General features: G+C 42.1%; 1 protein-coding gene across 5 annotated transcripts in view; it reads right to left on the bottom strand.

The window, feature by feature from the left end:
• Window positions 1–2,128: 2,128 nt before the first annotated feature.
• dlgap3 (discs, large (Drosophila) homolog-associated protein 3) overlaps window positions 2,129–18,966 on the bottom strand; it is a 208,292-nt gene continuing 191,454 nt past the window's right edge. For 4 of the 5 annotated variants that reach the window (XM_074686306.1, XM_074686304.1, XM_074686308.1 and 1 more), the window contains 9 exons: window positions 17,392–17,494; window positions 17,091–17,307; window positions 15,118–15,650; window positions 13,968–14,062; window positions 12,978–13,197; window positions 10,484–10,778; window positions 10,305–10,396; window positions 9,933–10,079; window positions 2,129–9,309 (listed from right to left, as the gene is read on the bottom strand). In XM_074686306.1, coding sequence (XP_074542407.1) covers window positions 9,004–9,309; window positions 9,933–10,079; window positions 10,305–10,396; window positions 10,484–10,778; window positions 12,978–13,197; window positions 13,968–14,062; window positions 15,118–15,650; window positions 17,091–17,307; window positions 17,392–17,494 — 2,008 coding nt within the window. In that variant the 3' untranslated portion in view covers window positions 2,129–9,003. The remainder of the gene's footprint in view (window positions 9,310–9,932; window positions 10,080–10,304; window positions 10,397–10,483; window positions 10,779–12,977; window positions 13,198–13,967; window positions 14,063–15,117; window positions 15,651–17,090; window positions 17,308–17,391; window positions 17,495–18,966) is intronic. The other variant, XM_074686307.1, reaches the window with a different exon arrangement.

Raw genomic sequence — 18,966 nt, 5'->3', positions numbered from 1 at the left:
GTTTAATCATCATGGGGATAAGAGTGAAACTAACTTCGGAGAAACTTTTAAACTCCAATTATGTAGGAGAGCATCCTGTGGCCACAGAGCTTTAAAAGCATGGAAAGGTCTTAGACACCAGTTTTTAGTTTGTCCTCTCGAGGCTACAGTAGAAAGTGGTAGAGCAGCATGGCAGAATAGATTACAGAGGAGCGGTGTCTTCTTTAGGTTAAAGAAGCTTGTTTTATGTTGAACACGTTAAACATAAATCTGAGCTGCACTTTGCTTCTGTTTCCTCACAGATAAAGGTTTCTGATAGCCCAACATGATGAAATCTGTAACAAAACTTTTATAAACACATTTAACTCAACTTGCAAAGGCCTTTAAAAGTATTTTAACTTGCTTGATTTTGTCAGCAGTGAAGTCCTGCACCAAATGAACATTTTTCTGTTTACCTCTAGTTTGACGTTTTGTGAATTTTTACAATTCAAAGTGCAGACTTGAGTTGGATTATCAACATCACAGTTGTTATTTAATATGAATCTACAATCAGTCATGGGTTCGCTTAGCTTAGCTTTAAGACCACAAACAAGTGGAAAATCGAGCTTAGCTCTGACCAAAATCCCAAAACGTCGAAATCTCCTTCATGCCTCCTAAATCCGTTCAAACCATGTAGAGTTGTAACTTTCCGTTGTGCAGTATAGAGGTCACGTGCGTGGTAATCACACTACTTCTGAATCACACACAGTCACTTCCCAGAATCGGCGCTGGTTCCCAAACGACTGGACAGAGCAGAGAAAAAAGTTGGGCAGAGAAATGAATGGCTTCATGGTGGTGAATTTGTGGTTTTTATCCTTGATAAGCTGAGGCTTAATTTTGATTTTCAGCAGCATCTATCAAAGTTTAGCAAAAACTGAATCAAAACTTTGAGGCCTAAGTTATTTTTTTATACATAAGGAGCTCTGAGAAAGACTTTGAAGAATTTATGTCCAGAATTGGGTCCAAACTTTAAATGTAATTAGCTGGGTTTCCATTACACTTTTTTGCAAAATAAAAATGATATTTCTGAAGTTTCAATAAAGAACAATTTCGCCTTGACAGTGTTTCCATTACGACCAAAATGGCTGCACTGATGGTGATGCAGATTCTTGAACATTAGTTTTTTAATTCACTGCTCAAACTGTTGGCCGTGATCACTCTAACTCTAAAAAGGCAAAAACAAAACACTGAATGAAAATCATCATCTCCAGCTTACATACTCTGACATACACACACAGATTTCTGCCCCTCTTTCCTGCTGCTCTCTGACTCTAACCGGCTCACAGTCGTCCTGATGCCTTCACAAGAGTCGGTCAAAAACACAAACAAGACTAACCCTGCATTGAACATATAAATAAGAGCAGAGCTGATAAAATTAGGGATGGGTACCGAATTAGGTACTTTTATAGGTACCGGATATCGATTCATGTAAAACCAAAAGGTACCATGTTTAGGTACCTAAATTCATCCTTGTGACTGTGAGGGAGTGAAAGAGCGTTTGATTTTCCACGCTGGACATAAACACAGCATTGCGAGGTTATATATTGAAGAAGAAATTTGTTAAATTGAATTTTTTTATATTTCATTATTAAATAAATTGATATTTTTTACCAGATAAACACAAAAAAGTACCGAAACTTGGTACCGTTGAGTACCGGTACCGATTGCCAGGTACCGGGCATCGGTACTGTATCGTTTCAAATGTGAAAAGTACCCATCCCTAGATAAACTATGAACGCTGGAGTCTGTTTGTGTGACAGTGGACACGTATGAGGAGATGAGGGAGGAGCGTTGTCATGACAACGTGCGGAAAAGGTGTTTCCATTGCACTTTTGCGACAAAGTTGAGTATCAAAATGTCTGAAAAACCACTTCATGAGAGAGTAAAAACTTTTTATCAAAGTTTGAGAGGTTTTTCGAAAAATCCATTACCGTTTCTTTATTGCGCTATTTAGGTTTTGCGCAATTCTAGGCTATGTGTAATGGAAACTCATAGTTTCTTTATCGTAATGTCTGTTCGAAGATTTGTCGTCATTTTTTATCCTCACAAACATTCACTCGAGTCAGAAAATCAGCACAAAAGAAAGACAAAGGAGACTCAGCACCCCTTGTTTAACTCGCTAAAATAGCTTTATAATAATCATATTAATAGTAATAATATTAGCCATTAGAAAATGTTTTGACAACGTTGACAGTGTTACATTCTGTGTTGGGGTAAACCACGTCACAGTGTGCCATCTCTCTGGGCTTCAGCTCTATCAGACGTGCTCCTTTGACACATCTAGATCCAGAAAACATACGAGATCAATAAATAAATTTGTATGTACAGAATGAGAAGCACAACACAACAAACAGAATCATGATTTACACTTCACTGTGCAACACCCTCCCCTGCAGTCATGCATGTTGTGTATCCACTGGTGGCAATATGAAAACAAAGTTCATATCTTATGGCGTTGCTATTGCTATTTGCTCCAGTCAGTTCTTCTTAAAGGAGAAAAACAAAAGCATTTCATGTTTGTATGTACAGTATGCTGTCTTGGCACTGAATCAAATGTATAAAGCAAGAAAAACTCAAGAGTAAAGCTGAGCTTAAAGACAGAAAAGCTCGCTGTATCAGACCCGTCTGATTCAAAATCATGGTGTTCAGTGAGGAAGAGATGGAAGAGAAAGAGAGGTGGAGGAAGAGAGGTGGGATGAGGGGCTAAATAGGTTTTGCTACATTATAGAGTAGAATAAAGAGAGAGTAGAGTTTGTATCAGTTTGATGTCCATGTAGTCTTCCTCCTCTGGCAGAGCTGAGAGTTCAGAGCGGAATAAATGCAATGAAGGTCTTCTGTTCGGATCTTCCATTCAGGCTTTCTGATCGATGCTTTCCTCTCAAGACGACCTCCCACTCCTCTTTGTGAGTGTCCATCATTGATCCCAGAGAAAAATGTCCTCCCAGAGTAATTGTCAGCTTGCTTGTCTTCTACTCCATCTCTTTAGCAGCAGCGATTTAAGACTTGTCATCATTGATTTAACTCGTTTTTTTGTTCTTGTACACATGACTCACCCTTGAATACAGAACAATGTTTACCCATAGCTATTACTGACAACACCATTTCTAATAATGAGAGTGATGGAAATAATTAATCCTTTCAATGACAATTAATCATACTACTAATAATCATATTGTAGTAAGAATATATGTAATATTGAGAAGAGCAATGTCCACTGGCAACAGGTATTTACATGTTTGTAAACTCGAGAGTGGCAGGGTATTATTTTTTTAATTACACAGTAATTGCTCAGTTGTCTCTGACCCACATGGTTACCTGTGTGTGTACTGTAAAGCATCATTATATATTGTGTAAATACACACACTCACACTTACACACACACTTACATGGGTCATAATCTGAGGTTTGAGCTGCTCTTGAAGCAGGAGGAGGGAAACCTTGAAGGAGAGCCTTTTCAGCAATACTCAATCTTTATTTTGACCTCTTTTGTTTTGGTGTCGAGCCTTGTTGTTTCTGACTGCCTGTCCCCTGGATCTCATTTACTCCAAATGTCACTGTATTCTTAAAAGTCATACTTTTAATCTCATTTCTCTATAGAAGCCACAATTCTGGGATTATTATTGGCTTAACTCATTTGAATCTTTGTCTCTATCTGTTTCTTCTTGCTCCACTCACTATTTCATTTTCTTGCTTCAGTGGTCAGGCTGCAGCCTCTGAGCTTAAAAAATGAAGCCAGCACAGGAGTGAAAAAACTGCAGTACTTCAAAGTGTCCACCGGAGGGTGGCACCTAGAGCAAGGGGAACCCGTTGAACATCAGAGACTGGGGATAAAGTCTAAGTGACACGATCCACTGGTTTCTGAAATTGAGTTTTGAAGCTTATAAGCAGTGACTTAGCCCTGGTGAGAGGCCAAATGATGAAGTTGAGGCTGTGTCCACACGTAGCCAGGTATTTTCAAAAACGAACCCCCCCCCCCCATTCCTTTTTTTAAAATACTTCCATCCACACGCAGCGGGTAAATCAGCCAGTGAGTGCAGCTCGAGGCATGCCAAAGCCATAATGGGCAGTATTTTTCAGACGTAAAACCCATGCCAGCCAAACAGAATGAGCCCCCCGTCATTCAGCTGTGATGTTTAAGAACCGAAAACTCTGTTTACCGGTGTCTACACGAAACCATGAAACCGGAGTTTTCCAAAATCTTCACTTTGGTCGGGGTTTTTAGAAAACATTGTTTTCGCGACGTAAAACTGCGGTTTCGTGTGGACGACAGGTGTTAACGCATAAAAGCATATGCGTTTTCTTAAATACCCGGCTACCTCGTGGACATGGCCTGAGGCAGATCTTCAGCCTCCTTGCTAAAAGCTAGTCTGCCAAATCACCTTTACCCCAATTTATGCAAAACTTATGATCCATTATCATCAAAAAGTATGAATTAATAAGTTCATGTTTATTGTGTGTGGCTAGATAAAGAGCTGTTGAAAACACTGTACTTGAACAGGCTGTGGATACTTTTATTCCTGCTGTAAAGATGAGCACTTGATTGGGTAAGTGGCTTCTACAGACAGCCTCTAGTGGACATTTGAGGAACTACATTTTTTATTGCTTCCAAACTGACTTTGTTTTAATAGGTAGCTAATACAAATTACACCCACCTCTTTACGTTCTGGTACAAAAATGAAGCTAATTATTCTATTTATACTCAGTACTTTATGCCATTTTTATAACTATAAAATATAATTATAAAACAAGTTTCAACCTTGACTGATTGGTGTTAGCTGTTAGCCAGGAAGCTAAAGGCCCGTGTCACCTCTGTCTCTTACTATGTGGACTGAAAGTAAACGAATGAGTGTAGTAATGTTGGGTTTCTTCAAAGTATAATATTGTGTCATTACTTTTGTAGTGGTCTGTACATGTTTGTTAGTAAAAAATGTTGATTTATTGAGTTCGATTTCAACAACCAAAACAAAAGATTTTCACGGGAAACACGACACAGTCAGGTCTTCTTGCTCTGTTAAACTTAACTGTTATGTTTCCTGATCTTTTGACGCTCTATCAGAGTCATGAGTTACATCAAGCTAACGTCAACCCAACACCTTGTTTTGTTGCTAGGCAGCTACGAGAGCACATGCCTGCTAGATGGAAGGAGCATTTCACAAAGCACTGATAGACAGTTTATCACAAACACATGGTTATTCCTGGCGTTTGGACAGGAATAACCACGTTTGAAACACTGCAGGGACAAACAGTACCCAACATGACCGATGCAGCTAGTAGCTAGCGCCACTGAACCACAGCTGAGTCGTTCTTTTGTTTCTCCCACTGAGGTTTAACTCCACCAGTCTGTCAAGAGCAGCTCTGCCTTTCAGAAATGTCTGTAAAACTAACACTCAAACCTGCTGCTACAGCATCTGTTCCACTCCACATTGTTGCGGATGCAAAGTTTACAACTCACACACATTGGCTACAATTGAACTCTGTCACCACCGCTCTTCCTTGTTCTCAGAAAATGGCTACCAGAGAATCTGGACTCAAATGATTTCCACTTTCATTCAGAGCATATGAACAACATTCCTGCAGTTCCAGTCCTGTGTTTTCAGGACCTGTCGCTTCAGTAGAGTAAATAGATCCCCTGAGGACAGAGGCCCAGGTCAGGGTTGGAGACACTGCTGCTAGAAACTGAGGTACTCGGAGTTGACTTGTCCATCTGGCTGTCCACGAAGGGTTTTTGCACTTCTAGAAAGAGGTGGAAGGATTGGTAAAGAAGTCTGTCTTAAGTAGTGGTGGGTGCTCAGATGTTTGTACAACTTTACAGCCAGGTGCAATATCAAGCTGAGGCTCCAGTATTTAGACTGTGAAGGAAAATACAGATGGATGGGTAAAACTCAGAACAAAGAGTATCTTAGTGTCCTAAGACCAAAAGTGTGTTTGCAATGGACCTGTTTCAAGGCAAGGTGGCTGGCTAACACCTCAACTTGTGATTAAAAGTATAGAGGAGAAAGTCTGAAGAAGAAGAAGAAGTTGCTACGATAGATCAAGGTCCAACAAAGCCTTTGAGTCCTGGAGTCCCTCAAGGCCGGTTAGTAATGGAAAGAGCTTTCCATCCCTCCGTGTGTAGGTTTGAGGATTGTGAGGGTGGAGTTGGAGAGGCCTTCACAGTGGAGTAACAGTATAAAAGCAGGTCTTTGTGCTTTGTTTGATGAGGGCTGTGTCAAGAACTGTAGAGATGCTCTCAGGTTGGAGGGTTACAGAGGTGAAGGATGAGGGAATAAAAGAGGCTGCTCTGCAACCCACACGCCTACAAATGATTAAAACATGACGTCCCATTCTCAGCCCTTTGTTATCATTGTCAGGGCAGCTTGTTTAACACAGAGGTGGCGAAATCGATCCGTAGAGTTCCAAATGTGAACGTCGAATGCTGTTTCAAGGTTGCCAGTATCATTGTCCTCAAAGGGTTGAATCATTGTACAAAGAAGTGACTCTCGGAAATAACTGCACTGGAAAATGGTCAAATTTTTCAATCACAAAAAGTTTTGTAAGCTACAAAATTTGCTTTTCTTTTCAGTCAAAAATTAGATTGCACTAATTTTTTTAAAGGAGTTTGACATAAAACATGCAGTATTAACACCAACAAATTCGTCCAGTCATATGTGTGTATTGCAAGTGTGAGAGGGAGACGAAGAGTGGCATGTTATTACAGTAAAAACATTTTTTTTTCTAACAATATTCTCTGCAGATTTTATACTTCTCTATTTACATATCTCTCTATATTTATACATATACTGTAAACTGTGTTCAAAGGAAACCTCCACATATAGCTGGTTAGGCACATGTAGTTGGTTCTAAAGAGGAAATACAGGTTCAGGGGTACAGGAGTATATGTTAGAACCACACACAGATATACAGTAGGCCTAAGGAGGATCATACTCAGCAATCATCACTCCTGCCAGTTATTTACCCTGTGAACCTGACCCAGCACTCACAAACTAAAGATAATTATTTTTTCACATGTACTGAGTCTGGATATGCCACACAGCTGTGTATCACACAATGCTAGAATCTATCATAATAATACTGTAGTATTTCACATTTGATATATGATTTTTTTTGTACATAAACTGTACTCAATAGTCTCTACTAATCTAGAAATGTAGATTATATTATAAAATATACATCTCCCATTAAAATATCCCATTTTGCCAACACACACTGTCCAAATAAAAGAAAAACAGGTCATGCTAAAAGATTCTCATATTTTTGTCTTTAAAATGGCTGATTTGGACTTTTTAGTATTCGCTGGCCTCCACCGCTCGTCACACAGCACTTTATATTCACTTTGCACACACGCATACAGGCCTATATGCACCATCCATACGAAACACTTCAATTAGAAATATCTGCTCTGATGTAAATGTGAAAATGAGACCCCTTCAAAGCTTTTAAAATCATGCTACACTTCAGTGGAGGATGATTTCAAGAAATAAATAAAGAAGGGAAGGGAAACATGGAGCAGCAAACAAATGGTAAAATTCCATTCACAACAAGTGTTACTTAATCTCAGTTTAATTAGCAAACTATCAAGTTCCTTCTTTTCTATAATTTCACACCTGATGGTTTCCTCTCGATGATGACTCTTTGGAAGGAGTTTCAGGGCTACATTGATGATTCTTTTTTGTTTTCTTTGTCAGCGGTGTGTGAAATTGAGAGGACTCTACTTGAGTCAGGGGAGTGGATTCTTCAGAGGAGAGAAGCAGCTCCTCTCTCTTTGCTTCATGATCCACCGCTTGGATGTCCAATCTGACTAAAGGATTGCAAAAAAAAAAAGTAATAAACAAACTTCTCTTCTTTCATGGCTGTTTCATCAGGGTATCTGTTATTTCCTGACTATAATGGACAAACCTCTCGATACACCACTCATGTTGGTTTGGGTCCATTTCTGACCACTAGGTGGTGCTATAGTCTCACAGTGAAATCCAGGCCTTCTCAGCACAGTCCTGGAAAGCCATCATATTATATTCCCCTAAAAATACCCAGCCTCTCCACTTGAAAACTTCAAAGAGAGACCACATAAAAAAGCAAACTCTGTTATTTTTTGTCTGTGACGCTCTCCTGCCGTCAAGGCTGTGATGCTACTCCAAAAAAAAGCTTCTTTTGGCAAACATGAGTGTGCACACTATGTACAAAAAGCACTTGCACATTCAAACAGCCTCACTGCTGAATTCTGAGGGTACTCGATGGATGGACGGGATGTGAGAGATTGAGGAGAGAGGCAGAAAATTGTTTGATAACTCTTGGACTGGGTGGACAGATGGCACCTGGGTGGAGGGGGCCAGCTGTAGTGAGTGGCTATGCTCAGAGGATGTTCTTTGGGGAGTGTCAGCCATCTGACTTTAAGAGCATTTAAACTTATGGTGACTAATGACTCCATGTTTAATCACCCATACTGCCAGAGTCATCACAGGATGTAAATATATATCTTCAATGATTCAGCGCTCAGAGATGGCATCAGGGGATCCAGAGAGAAATTCTGTCATCTCCTCACACGGAGGTTTTGTGCCCGTTAAGCCCTTTATTTTCAGTGATGGAGAAGTGCTAGGTTAACACGCACAGGCATGCTACTACTGCGTGAACATCCACTGACTACTGGTATAAAAGTGGACTGTTTCTTGTTGTAGTCAGTCGTAAAGAAATCCAGAGAATTAAAAAAGTCTACAGCTCATATCTGCTAGCTACCATTTCAGGTCTAGGCCTCTGTGTCAGTAAAATATCCAAATTTCAAGACACTAAAATGGCTGTCATTGCTTGTTAGATGAGCAAGAGAAGTGACTTATGTTGTTATGTGGAGAACTGTTGAAGAGAGGGGAGCAGATAAAGAGCAATAACCCGCAGAAGATCCAAAGCTGGGCTCAGAGAAGGACTGAGATTGTTGCCCGGTCTGCTTTGCAGGGTGAGTGTAAATGAGGAGGTGGATGGGAGACCCACCAGTGTTCAGAGTCGAGTCTGGGCTTCGGGGATGTAGATCTCAATGCTGTCGGCACTCTCGGTGGCCGAGTTCTGCCTGAAAGAAGCGGTGCGCTTTGTCTGCAGCAGCCTCCGCCTCGCTTCTGTTCTCTGACGGTCCCCAAGGTCCAGCGACTTCTCCCTCATGGGGAGGGTGTGTCCACCGATGCGAGGCACCACCAGCCCACCCGACCCACCTCCGGCACCCCCATCCACGCTGCTATCAGCCCTGAGGCTGCCACTCACTCCGCCTGCTGGCTTCTTTGGTAAGGGAGGAGGAAGCTTCTTATCCTCCTGGTCCAGCAAGGTGAGATAAGATGAAAACGGACCGTGGATTTGTCGTGTTACAAGGTTGAGAAAAAATGGTTTGGGATGGTTGTGGGGGAACCCATGCAAGAAAACCATGGTGGTGTTGATAAAGCAAAAAGACAAACCAAACAGCAGGAAAAACAAACAAAACAGTAAGAATAAAAAAGGAAGGATTATGGATTGAGACAAAAATTAGCAAAAATTAGATCATGCATTGGCATCAGGTGATGTGTAAGGAAATGAAATGAGAAAAAAAGAGGCACAAGAGGGTAATGCACAAAGAAAAAGAAGAAAGAGAAACAGTTGTTAGCTTGTTATCAAGAATAATGTCGTTAATCAGTGAGTAGACATTAAATCACAGAGAGGAACTGTCTTCTGTGTGTCCAGCTGCATTTAATGCAAAAATGGTGACATGCTTGTAGATTTTTATCATCTCAAGACTCCAGCAGCTCGTTCTCAGCTCAGTTCCTCTTGCCGTTCTGTATTCTCACAGCCTGCAAAGGCTCGGAGGGCATGACCATCTGCGCTACTCTTCTGCACACTGCCAGCTTAGCTCTGGGGCAGCGCTGTGGGGAAACCAGGGCTGTTCGGACCCCGGGGCGTCTCACCTTCTTTTCAGGTGGAAGCCTCCAATTAGAGTCCTTGAGCCTCTGGAGGTCCTGAAACTTGACCCTGACTTCCTCTATGTTGAGCTGTAGAAGATCCCAGAAGCCTGCAAGGTCCTGAGAGGTGGGCTGGGGGTACGCTGAAGGGTCCTGGGCAGGCAGGCAGGGAGATGGGTCATGAGTGTGATCAAGGAGGAAATCACATGTGAGCAAGTGTAAAATAGACAAAGACAACTCATTAACACTGGACCGATTTCTGGAGCAGTGTTTTTACGGCCAAGCTAATTTAGCCTTTAGCGACACTGAATCTCAGTTAAGTCATGCACCGTATGTAATGTGTGCTGTCATGATTTTTCACGCATTGCACAAACTCACCACACTCTGTTGGCAGAGGCGGAAAAACTGCTGGACTTTCTGAGACATGAGCATCTGGGCACTGCCAACTGCATTTCGAATCAGCTCCAGGACTAGGGAGTAAAGAGCACATAAGAACTTTAAGAAATCGAAGACCTACTCATCGTTAACTCTGTCTCTGCTCCTCCTCATGAACTCACCCTCTTCTGGCAGCTCGTTCTCCTCTGCCTCCCTCTCCATGTTCTGACACCATCCCTCCATCCGCTCCACCTCCGTGTGCAGGAGACGTAGGAAGAACTCGCCGTCTCTCATGCAGGGGGAGGCTCGGCCTGAGTCCGGCAGGCTCCGCGGACCCTCCAGAGATGGAGTCCCCGCCCAGGATCGCTCCGAGGTGATGGGGAGGGGGGAGTGGGAACGCTGAGGCAAGAGTGGATGCTGGTGGGGCCGTGGGTCTGTTTGGATGGACTCGGTGGTGTAGCCACTCTGGATGAAGTCCTGCAACAAACAGAGAGGACTGCTGGACACAGAGGATTGGACCAAAACATACGTTTGGAAAAATTTTTGGCATAACCTCTTCTACACAGGAACTTGGACAAACAATTAAATCTGGCTCTTTTTATTTATTTATTCTTCCTCCTGTGTAAAGACATTCTGCCATGGATCAAATTGTTGGTTTCCAAAATTTCTCAAACAACTTTTGGCATAAATAATGCACATCAATTGGAAGTTATGGAAGTTATGGTCACTCTCTGTGGTTCATGTCACCTTTTAACTCAGACTTGTTTGAATACATATTAAAAACAAACTGCCCACTTTGTCCAGTCATTAAAACGTTTGACATTGATCTCCTGGAGAAGGCTGGTAGCTAAAATGTGGGATATATTGTGTGAGATTTCTACTTAAAGAAGTGACAAAATGATATTTTGACAAAAATGACAGCTCTAACCCTGTTTTGAGACCTGTTGCTAAGCTACTGTTGAGCTACCTGCAGTGTTGGGCAAACTACTTCAAAAAAGTAAATAGTTCTAATTACTTGTTACTTTCGCCAAAAAGTAATTGAATTAGTAACGGGATTACTCCTTCATAAAACTAATTAGTTACCAGGAAAAGTAATTCTTGCAATCCTTTTTTAGAAAAACAATTTTGCAAAAGAATTCAGTTTTTGAGCAGTTTTTGCTCTAGGGCATAATGTTCACATGAATGTTCTAACTTTTACATCTATGACATTGAAGTAGTGTCTATATATTTTTTTTTATCCTGAAAATGACGTTAATGTAGTGCCTGTAGGCCTACCCAACGATTCAACCCAACGGACCGCTCCAGATTTACGCATATTAAATTTGCAGCCTCTGCCCTGTCTAGCTGAGCGAGCCAGTTGGATAGAAACACTTCTGATTTAGGAGGGATTCTCCCTTTTTTTTTAAACTCCGTCTCCCGCTCCACTCCTGACTTGTAATTTCTCCCGATAAACCACCTATTTTAAGTATGGTCCTGTTGTCTCTAATATTTTTTTTAAGACAAAAGAAGCTGGCCACATGTACCTTACATTCAAACCTCTAAAAGCATCCACCCTTCTCCCTCAAGTTGGTTTGATCCAAAGACGCTGCAGGAGATCCTCTCTGACTGCAGGTTATACAGACGCACACAGGTAGCTGTGTGATATTTGTTGCTGAAAAGTTTACTTTAGCATCAGCTCTTTGTTGAAAACATGTCAACATGATTGGACTTATGTGTGTGCCGCTTTTTCCCACATTGTAATTGTAAAATGTTTTATTGTAAAATGTTTTATGAATTGTAAAATGTTTTATTATGATAATGTTTCTCTGTTCTTTCTTTTCCTTAAAAAGAAACAAAAGAAGAAGAACAGAACCCTTTAAATATTGTACTTCTATTTTATTTTATTTTTTTAACCTGTTTGTTTTTATATTTTAGCTGGGGGGACTACCAATGGAAATTAGCTTGGTAGCTAGATTTGGGTACAATTACATTTTATCTTTTTAAAGTGTGTATGAATGTACATTGTCCCTCCTTATCAAATAAACTAAATTGAAAAATTGAAAAATTGAAATTGACATTTTATTTGCAGCTCCTCTCTTGTGCCCGGCTGAGTGAGCTAGGTCAGGTACATAGTAACATAGCGCATTTCATTGTCGGTAACGGTAATGAGGTTACTGGAAAAAGTTAGTAACGCCATAAGTTCTAACGTCATTATTTCCAACACTGGCTACCTGGCTTCAGATCTATATTAAACAGTTTTAGAGATGATGGTATTATTGATTTCCCATTCCTTCCTTTTAAAGTACCTAGTTGGGTTTTTGACCATCATTGTCTTCATGGGGTAAAATTGTATCAAATGCTGAGGAGTGAAAACGTATGTCACACGTCTCAGCCATAAGTAAACGCTGTTCAAACAGCTGGTTCAGCAGCATGGTCAGAAATGTGTCAGCAAGTGCAACAGAGCTGAAAACCAGTGGCCAGCAAACCAGAATGTATAAAAAATAAAGAGACAGGAAAATTCATGGGGGTGGAACAGAATACATTTCACACCACCGACTGATGTCAATGATGCACACAGCAGCCTGATGAGAACACTGTGTTAATGTTGCTGACAGGAGAAGACCTCTCAAACACGGATTTCTGAGGCTTGCATTAATACAACCTGTCATCAACAGCTCAGGACCCAGACCTACGTACCTCCCTGTAGGCCCACTGCCCCTGTGTGTGGACAGTGCGGTGACACTCTGTGTACTGGCTAGCTGACTCCGGCTCTGACGAGTGCCTTTGGAAGGAACAGCCAAACTGCAGACTCTTGTCCTGCGTTGGCACAGCGATGCTGAGGCCTGGGAAGCCCTCGGGGTCCAGGTCCGCCTGCACGCTCGCCGTCACGCTGTTGGAGCGCTTGAAACGAGCCCGCCTGCAACACAGAGGAGTCACAGCAGGCCCTGAGCCATCCAGTCACACAGAGTATCACATTTTATCCTCTTGTTATTACACATTCCTATCAGAGCGGGGATATTCATGCTGTCACTGCAGTCACTACTGCTCACGCTGTTGTGATAAGCCCTGCTAAGTCCTCTGGCATATGACGCACCAGTGTGTGCAAATGTCATGTCAATGGAGCCAGTGATGAGTGTTTACTCTATAACAAGTTAGTTCCCCATTTCCCACACATCTGTCTGTCGAGGTGTGACTCAGATTTCCGTTATTGCCCTCCTGTTTTCTCCACAGATGTCAAACTGTCATTCCTGATGACTGCAGGAGATGGGGGACATGACAAAGTCATGTGGAGTGCATGATTTGCAGTAGTCATGGTTACAGTTGAAAAACAGATATTTTCAGATCAAACTATTACCCGGATCATGCTGTGATGTCTGATGAAATGTTAAATGAAATAATAGGATCTAGCCTCCAAATCAACCATAGGTAGCTGCGCTGTTGGAAGCCTGCGAGAAAAAGGCTTTTAGAAATTATCTATTAAAATTATTCGCATAAATTACTGAGCAAAGCCCAAGGTCCTGATAAAGCCACATGTTTTTGGGTGAAGATAAATCAGCAAATAAACAGACATCTTTTTTTCTTCCTAATTAAGTCAAGTTAAATGTCAGGCAAAGTAAACACCTTTGAAGTTAGGAAGACATTTTGAGGACAAACTTCTTCTATGACATGATTTAAACATTTTATTACCTTTTGTCGTCTTCCACTTGGACTCCTATAGAGTGAACCTCTGTGAGAGCTTTCCCCTCTGTGTCTGAGTCTGACAGAGTCTCTGAGCTGTCCACCTGAGCAGAAAACACATGAAGCTCTTTAAACTTAAATAAAAGGGATTAAAAGAGAGACATTTTGATTCAACATCTCAAAACATCTGTCTCTGATAAGCGATGCTATAGAGTGTTTTAACGGGATGTCATCAACTTGGGAGTCGGCCATGTTGGAGGCACTGTCACAACCAAGGAGCAACATACAGTTTGAAAAAATGAAGCCTATGCGGAAGTGCTAAAAGTCACTGTTCGTCAAGAATCGGCTTGAGGCTGGCTGCAGAAAGACTGGAAGTCACTTACACACCAAGCCATAAAAACAGACTTTAACAGCATCAAAAAGCATATTTACAGACTAGTTAAAAAAACAGCTTGGGTCTAAAATGCTGATTTCACCATCGGCACACACTGTACGGTGGGTGAATGTTTTCTAAAGTCAGTTTAGAAGTTATAAGGAAGGTTTGATTGTCCAATCAGAGACACAGCTCAGCTCACATGATTGAAACTCCCAGTCGGTGTCATAACCAATGTGGCAGCATCCATGGATTGTCTTCATTTCGTGGTACCAGGATCAGACTTGTCTTGCTGACTGAGTCCTTCTCGATAAGCTTTAGACTCCTCTGTGCCTTCTTCTACAATGGTTGAAATTTGATCAAGCACTTCTATCTCTGTCCATTCAATGTTTGCATTTACGTATCTCCAATAAAGCCGTGGATCTGGGTAATTACCGAAACTGACATCAGTGCAAACCAGTGGCGGCTGCTGGTCAGTCAAGGAGGGGAAGCTCTTTTGGCTGATCATAGACAAGTAACACTGTGAGAAAAAAGCAAACGCTGCCCAAATGCATCAAAAATCTGAACCACAAAGCTCACTGTTGACCTTGTGATTTTTTTTCCTAAAGGGTTAAAAACAAAAAAATAACAAAAGTGATGATTTGTGACTTTTTACTGTTTTCATATGAATCATTTTTCTGACAAGCACTGCTGGTCACACCTAGAAATCAAAACACTGTATTAGATTAAACCGTCCCAGACCGACTGAGATAACTGCTCTGATTTGTTGATGTCATTCGTTCTGACCTGCACAGCGATGGACGGCCTCCACTTCCTGCGTCCGTCGTCCGGCCCACCAGCTTTACTCAGCACTAAACTGTTTTGAGGCAGAGAGGCAGACTTCCCCAGGCTACCTCCTGCCCTGCCGTCCCTCTCTCTGGCTGGCCTGGGTGGTCCCTCCAGGAGGCTGTCAGCAGAGCTGCTGTGCTTGGCCCGCACACCAACCCCTGGTCCTCCTCCATAGGGTACCAGCTCCCTGGAGCCCCTGACCCCATCAAGGCTCTCTGCTGAGTTACTGTGCTGTCGGGAACGTCCGGGGCCCATGGAGCTGTAGTATCCTCCTCTAGAGGAGCGACCTGAGGGGCCGTCAGAGCTGCCCAGGTCCACTGAGTTGCTGTGCTGCTTGGGGCGCCCCGGGGCTGAGCTTGGGACCAGCTGTCCGCTGCTCTGGAAGTAGGCATCCTGCGTGGACTCGGTGCTGCTCTGGGCTCGCACCGAGAGTGAAGACTTGGACATGCGAGGTGGGAGTGGGGGAGGAGCACCTTTACGATAAGGAAAGACTGAAGTGTCAGAAGAGCAGGAGAAAGGAAAACAGAGGCATAGTGGGCTGTTAAGAGCAAAATGGGAATTTTATCCAAGGGGAGCAGGGGGAGAGGATACTTACAAAAGGGACAGACTAGGAAGAGAAAATCAGAGGAAACAAGTGAAAAGAGGAGGGAGGTGAACCAATACAGAGAGAAAGAAAAAAAATCATTAATAAAAATAATGAAATGAAAGATTTGACAGAAATACTTTCAAATGATACACAAAAGCCTTTCTCATTTTCAACCGACAAACAAAAGAAAAACAGTTTTTGCTGTGAATCTCACTGCAGTCCTGGGAGTATAATGATGGCGAACTCAGACGTGAAGCGGAAAACGAAACGCTCTTCCCTTGAGCAAACTTTTCTCTGCTCTTTAAGAAGATAAAGTAATTTCTGGAGAGAATTATTAAAATTGGAAGCACTGATCCTGTCTCTTCCTTGTCCCTCTGAGCTTCATTCAAACATATATGCACTCACACATAAGCGCAGTTTATTTTCAGGGAAAGGATCAAACTTTAATGCATTTCTTTCCAAGTATCTTCACCAGCAGCTGGTAGTTTAAAAAGATCCTTTTATGAAGCTTAGTGTTGGAGAATGAGTGTATGCAGGTGAAAGTGTGCTGTGCACAGGGACAGCATGTGTCCCATAAAGAGGCTTTATTAAACATCAGGGGGATTTTGAGTCCTGCACAAAAATGGCTCTGCAGACACACACAGGAGTGCACTGATAAAACATGAGACAGAAAAAAACTCAATACGCAAAAAAGTTTTACATCAACAAGGAATCAGAGGGAGTGGTTGGAAAAGCAACAACACAGAAGAGAAAGACAAATTGTCAACAGTTAGACGCAGTGACAGAAGCAGCTGGAGACACGGAGCTCTCCTCATCATCACCAGCACTCTGCACCTAATGCTGAGCCTCAGAAAGCAGCCATCACACAGGGGAGGATGATGGGAGAAATGAGATACAAAGAGGAGGCAGAGAACAAAGAGCATCCACAATAACACACACACACACACACAAAAACACACACACAAGTGCATGCCTATAGCGTTGGCACATTTACACAAACACAGAGGCAGGGCTGCAGAGGAGCAGAGGGCTGGGTGGAAAAAGTCAGATCATAAAGATTGAAGAAAAAAAAGACGTAAAAGGTTAAAAATGAAAAATGCTTGTTGTATGCAGCTCTGACACTGCAGCATTGATGGATATGTGTGTGTTTATAAGTTCATACGCATGCTTTTGTTGCAGTGAGCAGACAAAAGCTGTCATAAAGCTCCATCTCCCAGCAGTAGTCCTGCTGTGTCTCCCACCAGGCTGCCACCACAAATGAGAAAACCACACACCCTCTCTCTCTCTCTCACACACACACACACACATTACAGGCTGAGAGGTGCATCTAACCACACACACTCACCAGCCCCGCTCTTGATGCTTCCCTGGGGGCCAGACATGGAGAACACAGAGAGGCAGTCATCGTCCTGGGAGCAGCCGGCCTGGATGGCGCGGACGTAGCTGTGGCTGCGAGTGCGAAAAACGCCCGGAAGATCCAGAGCCTCCACCGCTTGAGACTCCACCTCTCCGAACATGGTCTCACAGACCGCCTCAAACTGACGGTTCAGCGTGTCGCCCAGCTGGAGGAGGACAGAGAAGGTTACAGTGGGACATGATGCTGCGGGAACTGCATAACAAACAAAACTGCAGTAACATCGTGTTACCTGTGAGCTGGTCAGGGAGCGCGTGTAGCTACGGGAGCGGGTGTGGGTTTTGGGTGTAGTGCGGCTGTTAGGGTAGGAGTCTGTACACTGCTTACAAGAGTACCTGAAATACAAGCACAACACACAAAATCAGCCTTTACTGTAACTGCCACAGCTTATATATATGATCACAATGACACTTTCTTCTCTCTTACTTGCTATTTTCAGGTGTACAAATCTTTAGCCATCCTTTTTTTGTGTAACAAACTTATGCTTATATCAGTCAGAAACACACGTTGCACCATTTGGTTAACAATGACTCTCACATTCAGTATCACTGAGTCATGTTTTCTGCCAGCTGGACTCATCTGAAGTGTTGCAGAAGGAAAAAACTGGATGGACTCTTATCATGATGATCATTTCTTTGTGTTATTTGAAATTTTTGCAAAATGTTTTCTCCATGTTTCCTTAAAAGAAACGACATTAACATATCCAATAACACTCCCAGAGGTCTCCATCATAAAGGCACCCACTGCTGATCTTTGCACCATCAAATCAGTAACCAAGAACCATGAGAGTGCAGTCTGATGTCAGTGTTGGGAAATAAATCAATATTAATGCTCTGATGATGATGTGAATATTACTGAGGGGTGCTTCATCGATGTTATGTAAGTCTATTCAGCCTTTAAACAGTTATATAATATCCTCCATGAGTCCACAGTGGGCTTTATGAGAATATAACCCCCATGATGTCATCACTTTCACCAAGCGTTTGTCAGACACAGCTGCTAACGTGATTTTCTGGGAAATAGAAAATATGGAGTTTCTGGAGTTGGAGGTAGAGTCTTCCTCAGCTGTTTCGTGTAAGGAGATAAGGGAAAGCGAAGGATTTTGTGCCCTTGGCGTCTCACATTTTGGCTGCTTGGAGTGCCTCAGGTTACTGCAGGCGCAATCTGAAACACGTCAAGGGGAAAATATTTTTAACTCAGAGGGGCATCACACATCATTAGCATTTTTCCCCCATTCCCCAACTGGCTGATTTGAGAGGCAAGCCATCTGTGATGAAATAATGATTTAGAATTGCTGGGGAAAAAAACATTCATGGAGGACAAACAAGTGCTTGATACCAAGAGTTTGATGATTTTACCTAGAGTGGTTGATTCACCACGACTGAAAGAAGAAATGACGGGTAGAGTTCATTCAAAAGCTGGTTTTGTTAAAAAAAAAAAGTCACAACCAAAACAGTTAACTTACTGATGGTGTTCAAAGTAAACAGATGTTAAAATTAACACTGACGTAAAATATATGTTGTAAATATGAGCGCATGTGTCCAGCTCTGTCAGCCAAAACAAAAACAAATGGGCTCCTTCAAGCTTTTGTGAGGAACTTTGTATTTGTGTTGATTTTAGCGCCCTCTTAAGGAAAATCAAAATATGGTATTGTATTATCTTTTCTCATTAAAATATGAAGAAGAAAACAGTTAATGCACTGATTTCAGTCTGTTAAGTAATATTTTAAAGAGCTTTATGGTTTCCTCACTAGGAAGTGTTTCTGAGGATGCAATGTAGCCAAAATGAGTGGACAAAACTTAATTTT

Source organism: Halichoeres trimaculatus, unplaced genomic scaffold, assembly GCF_033239565.1.
Source record: "Halichoeres trimaculatus isolate MK-OKI-2021-1 unplaced genomic scaffold, fHalTri1.1 fHalTri1_scaffold_14, whole genome shotgun sequence".
Lineage (NCBI taxonomy): Eukaryota > Metazoa > Chordata > Actinopteri > Labriformes > Labridae > Halichoeres > Halichoeres trimaculatus.
This window is presented reverse-complemented; position numbering and strand designations above follow the sequence as displayed.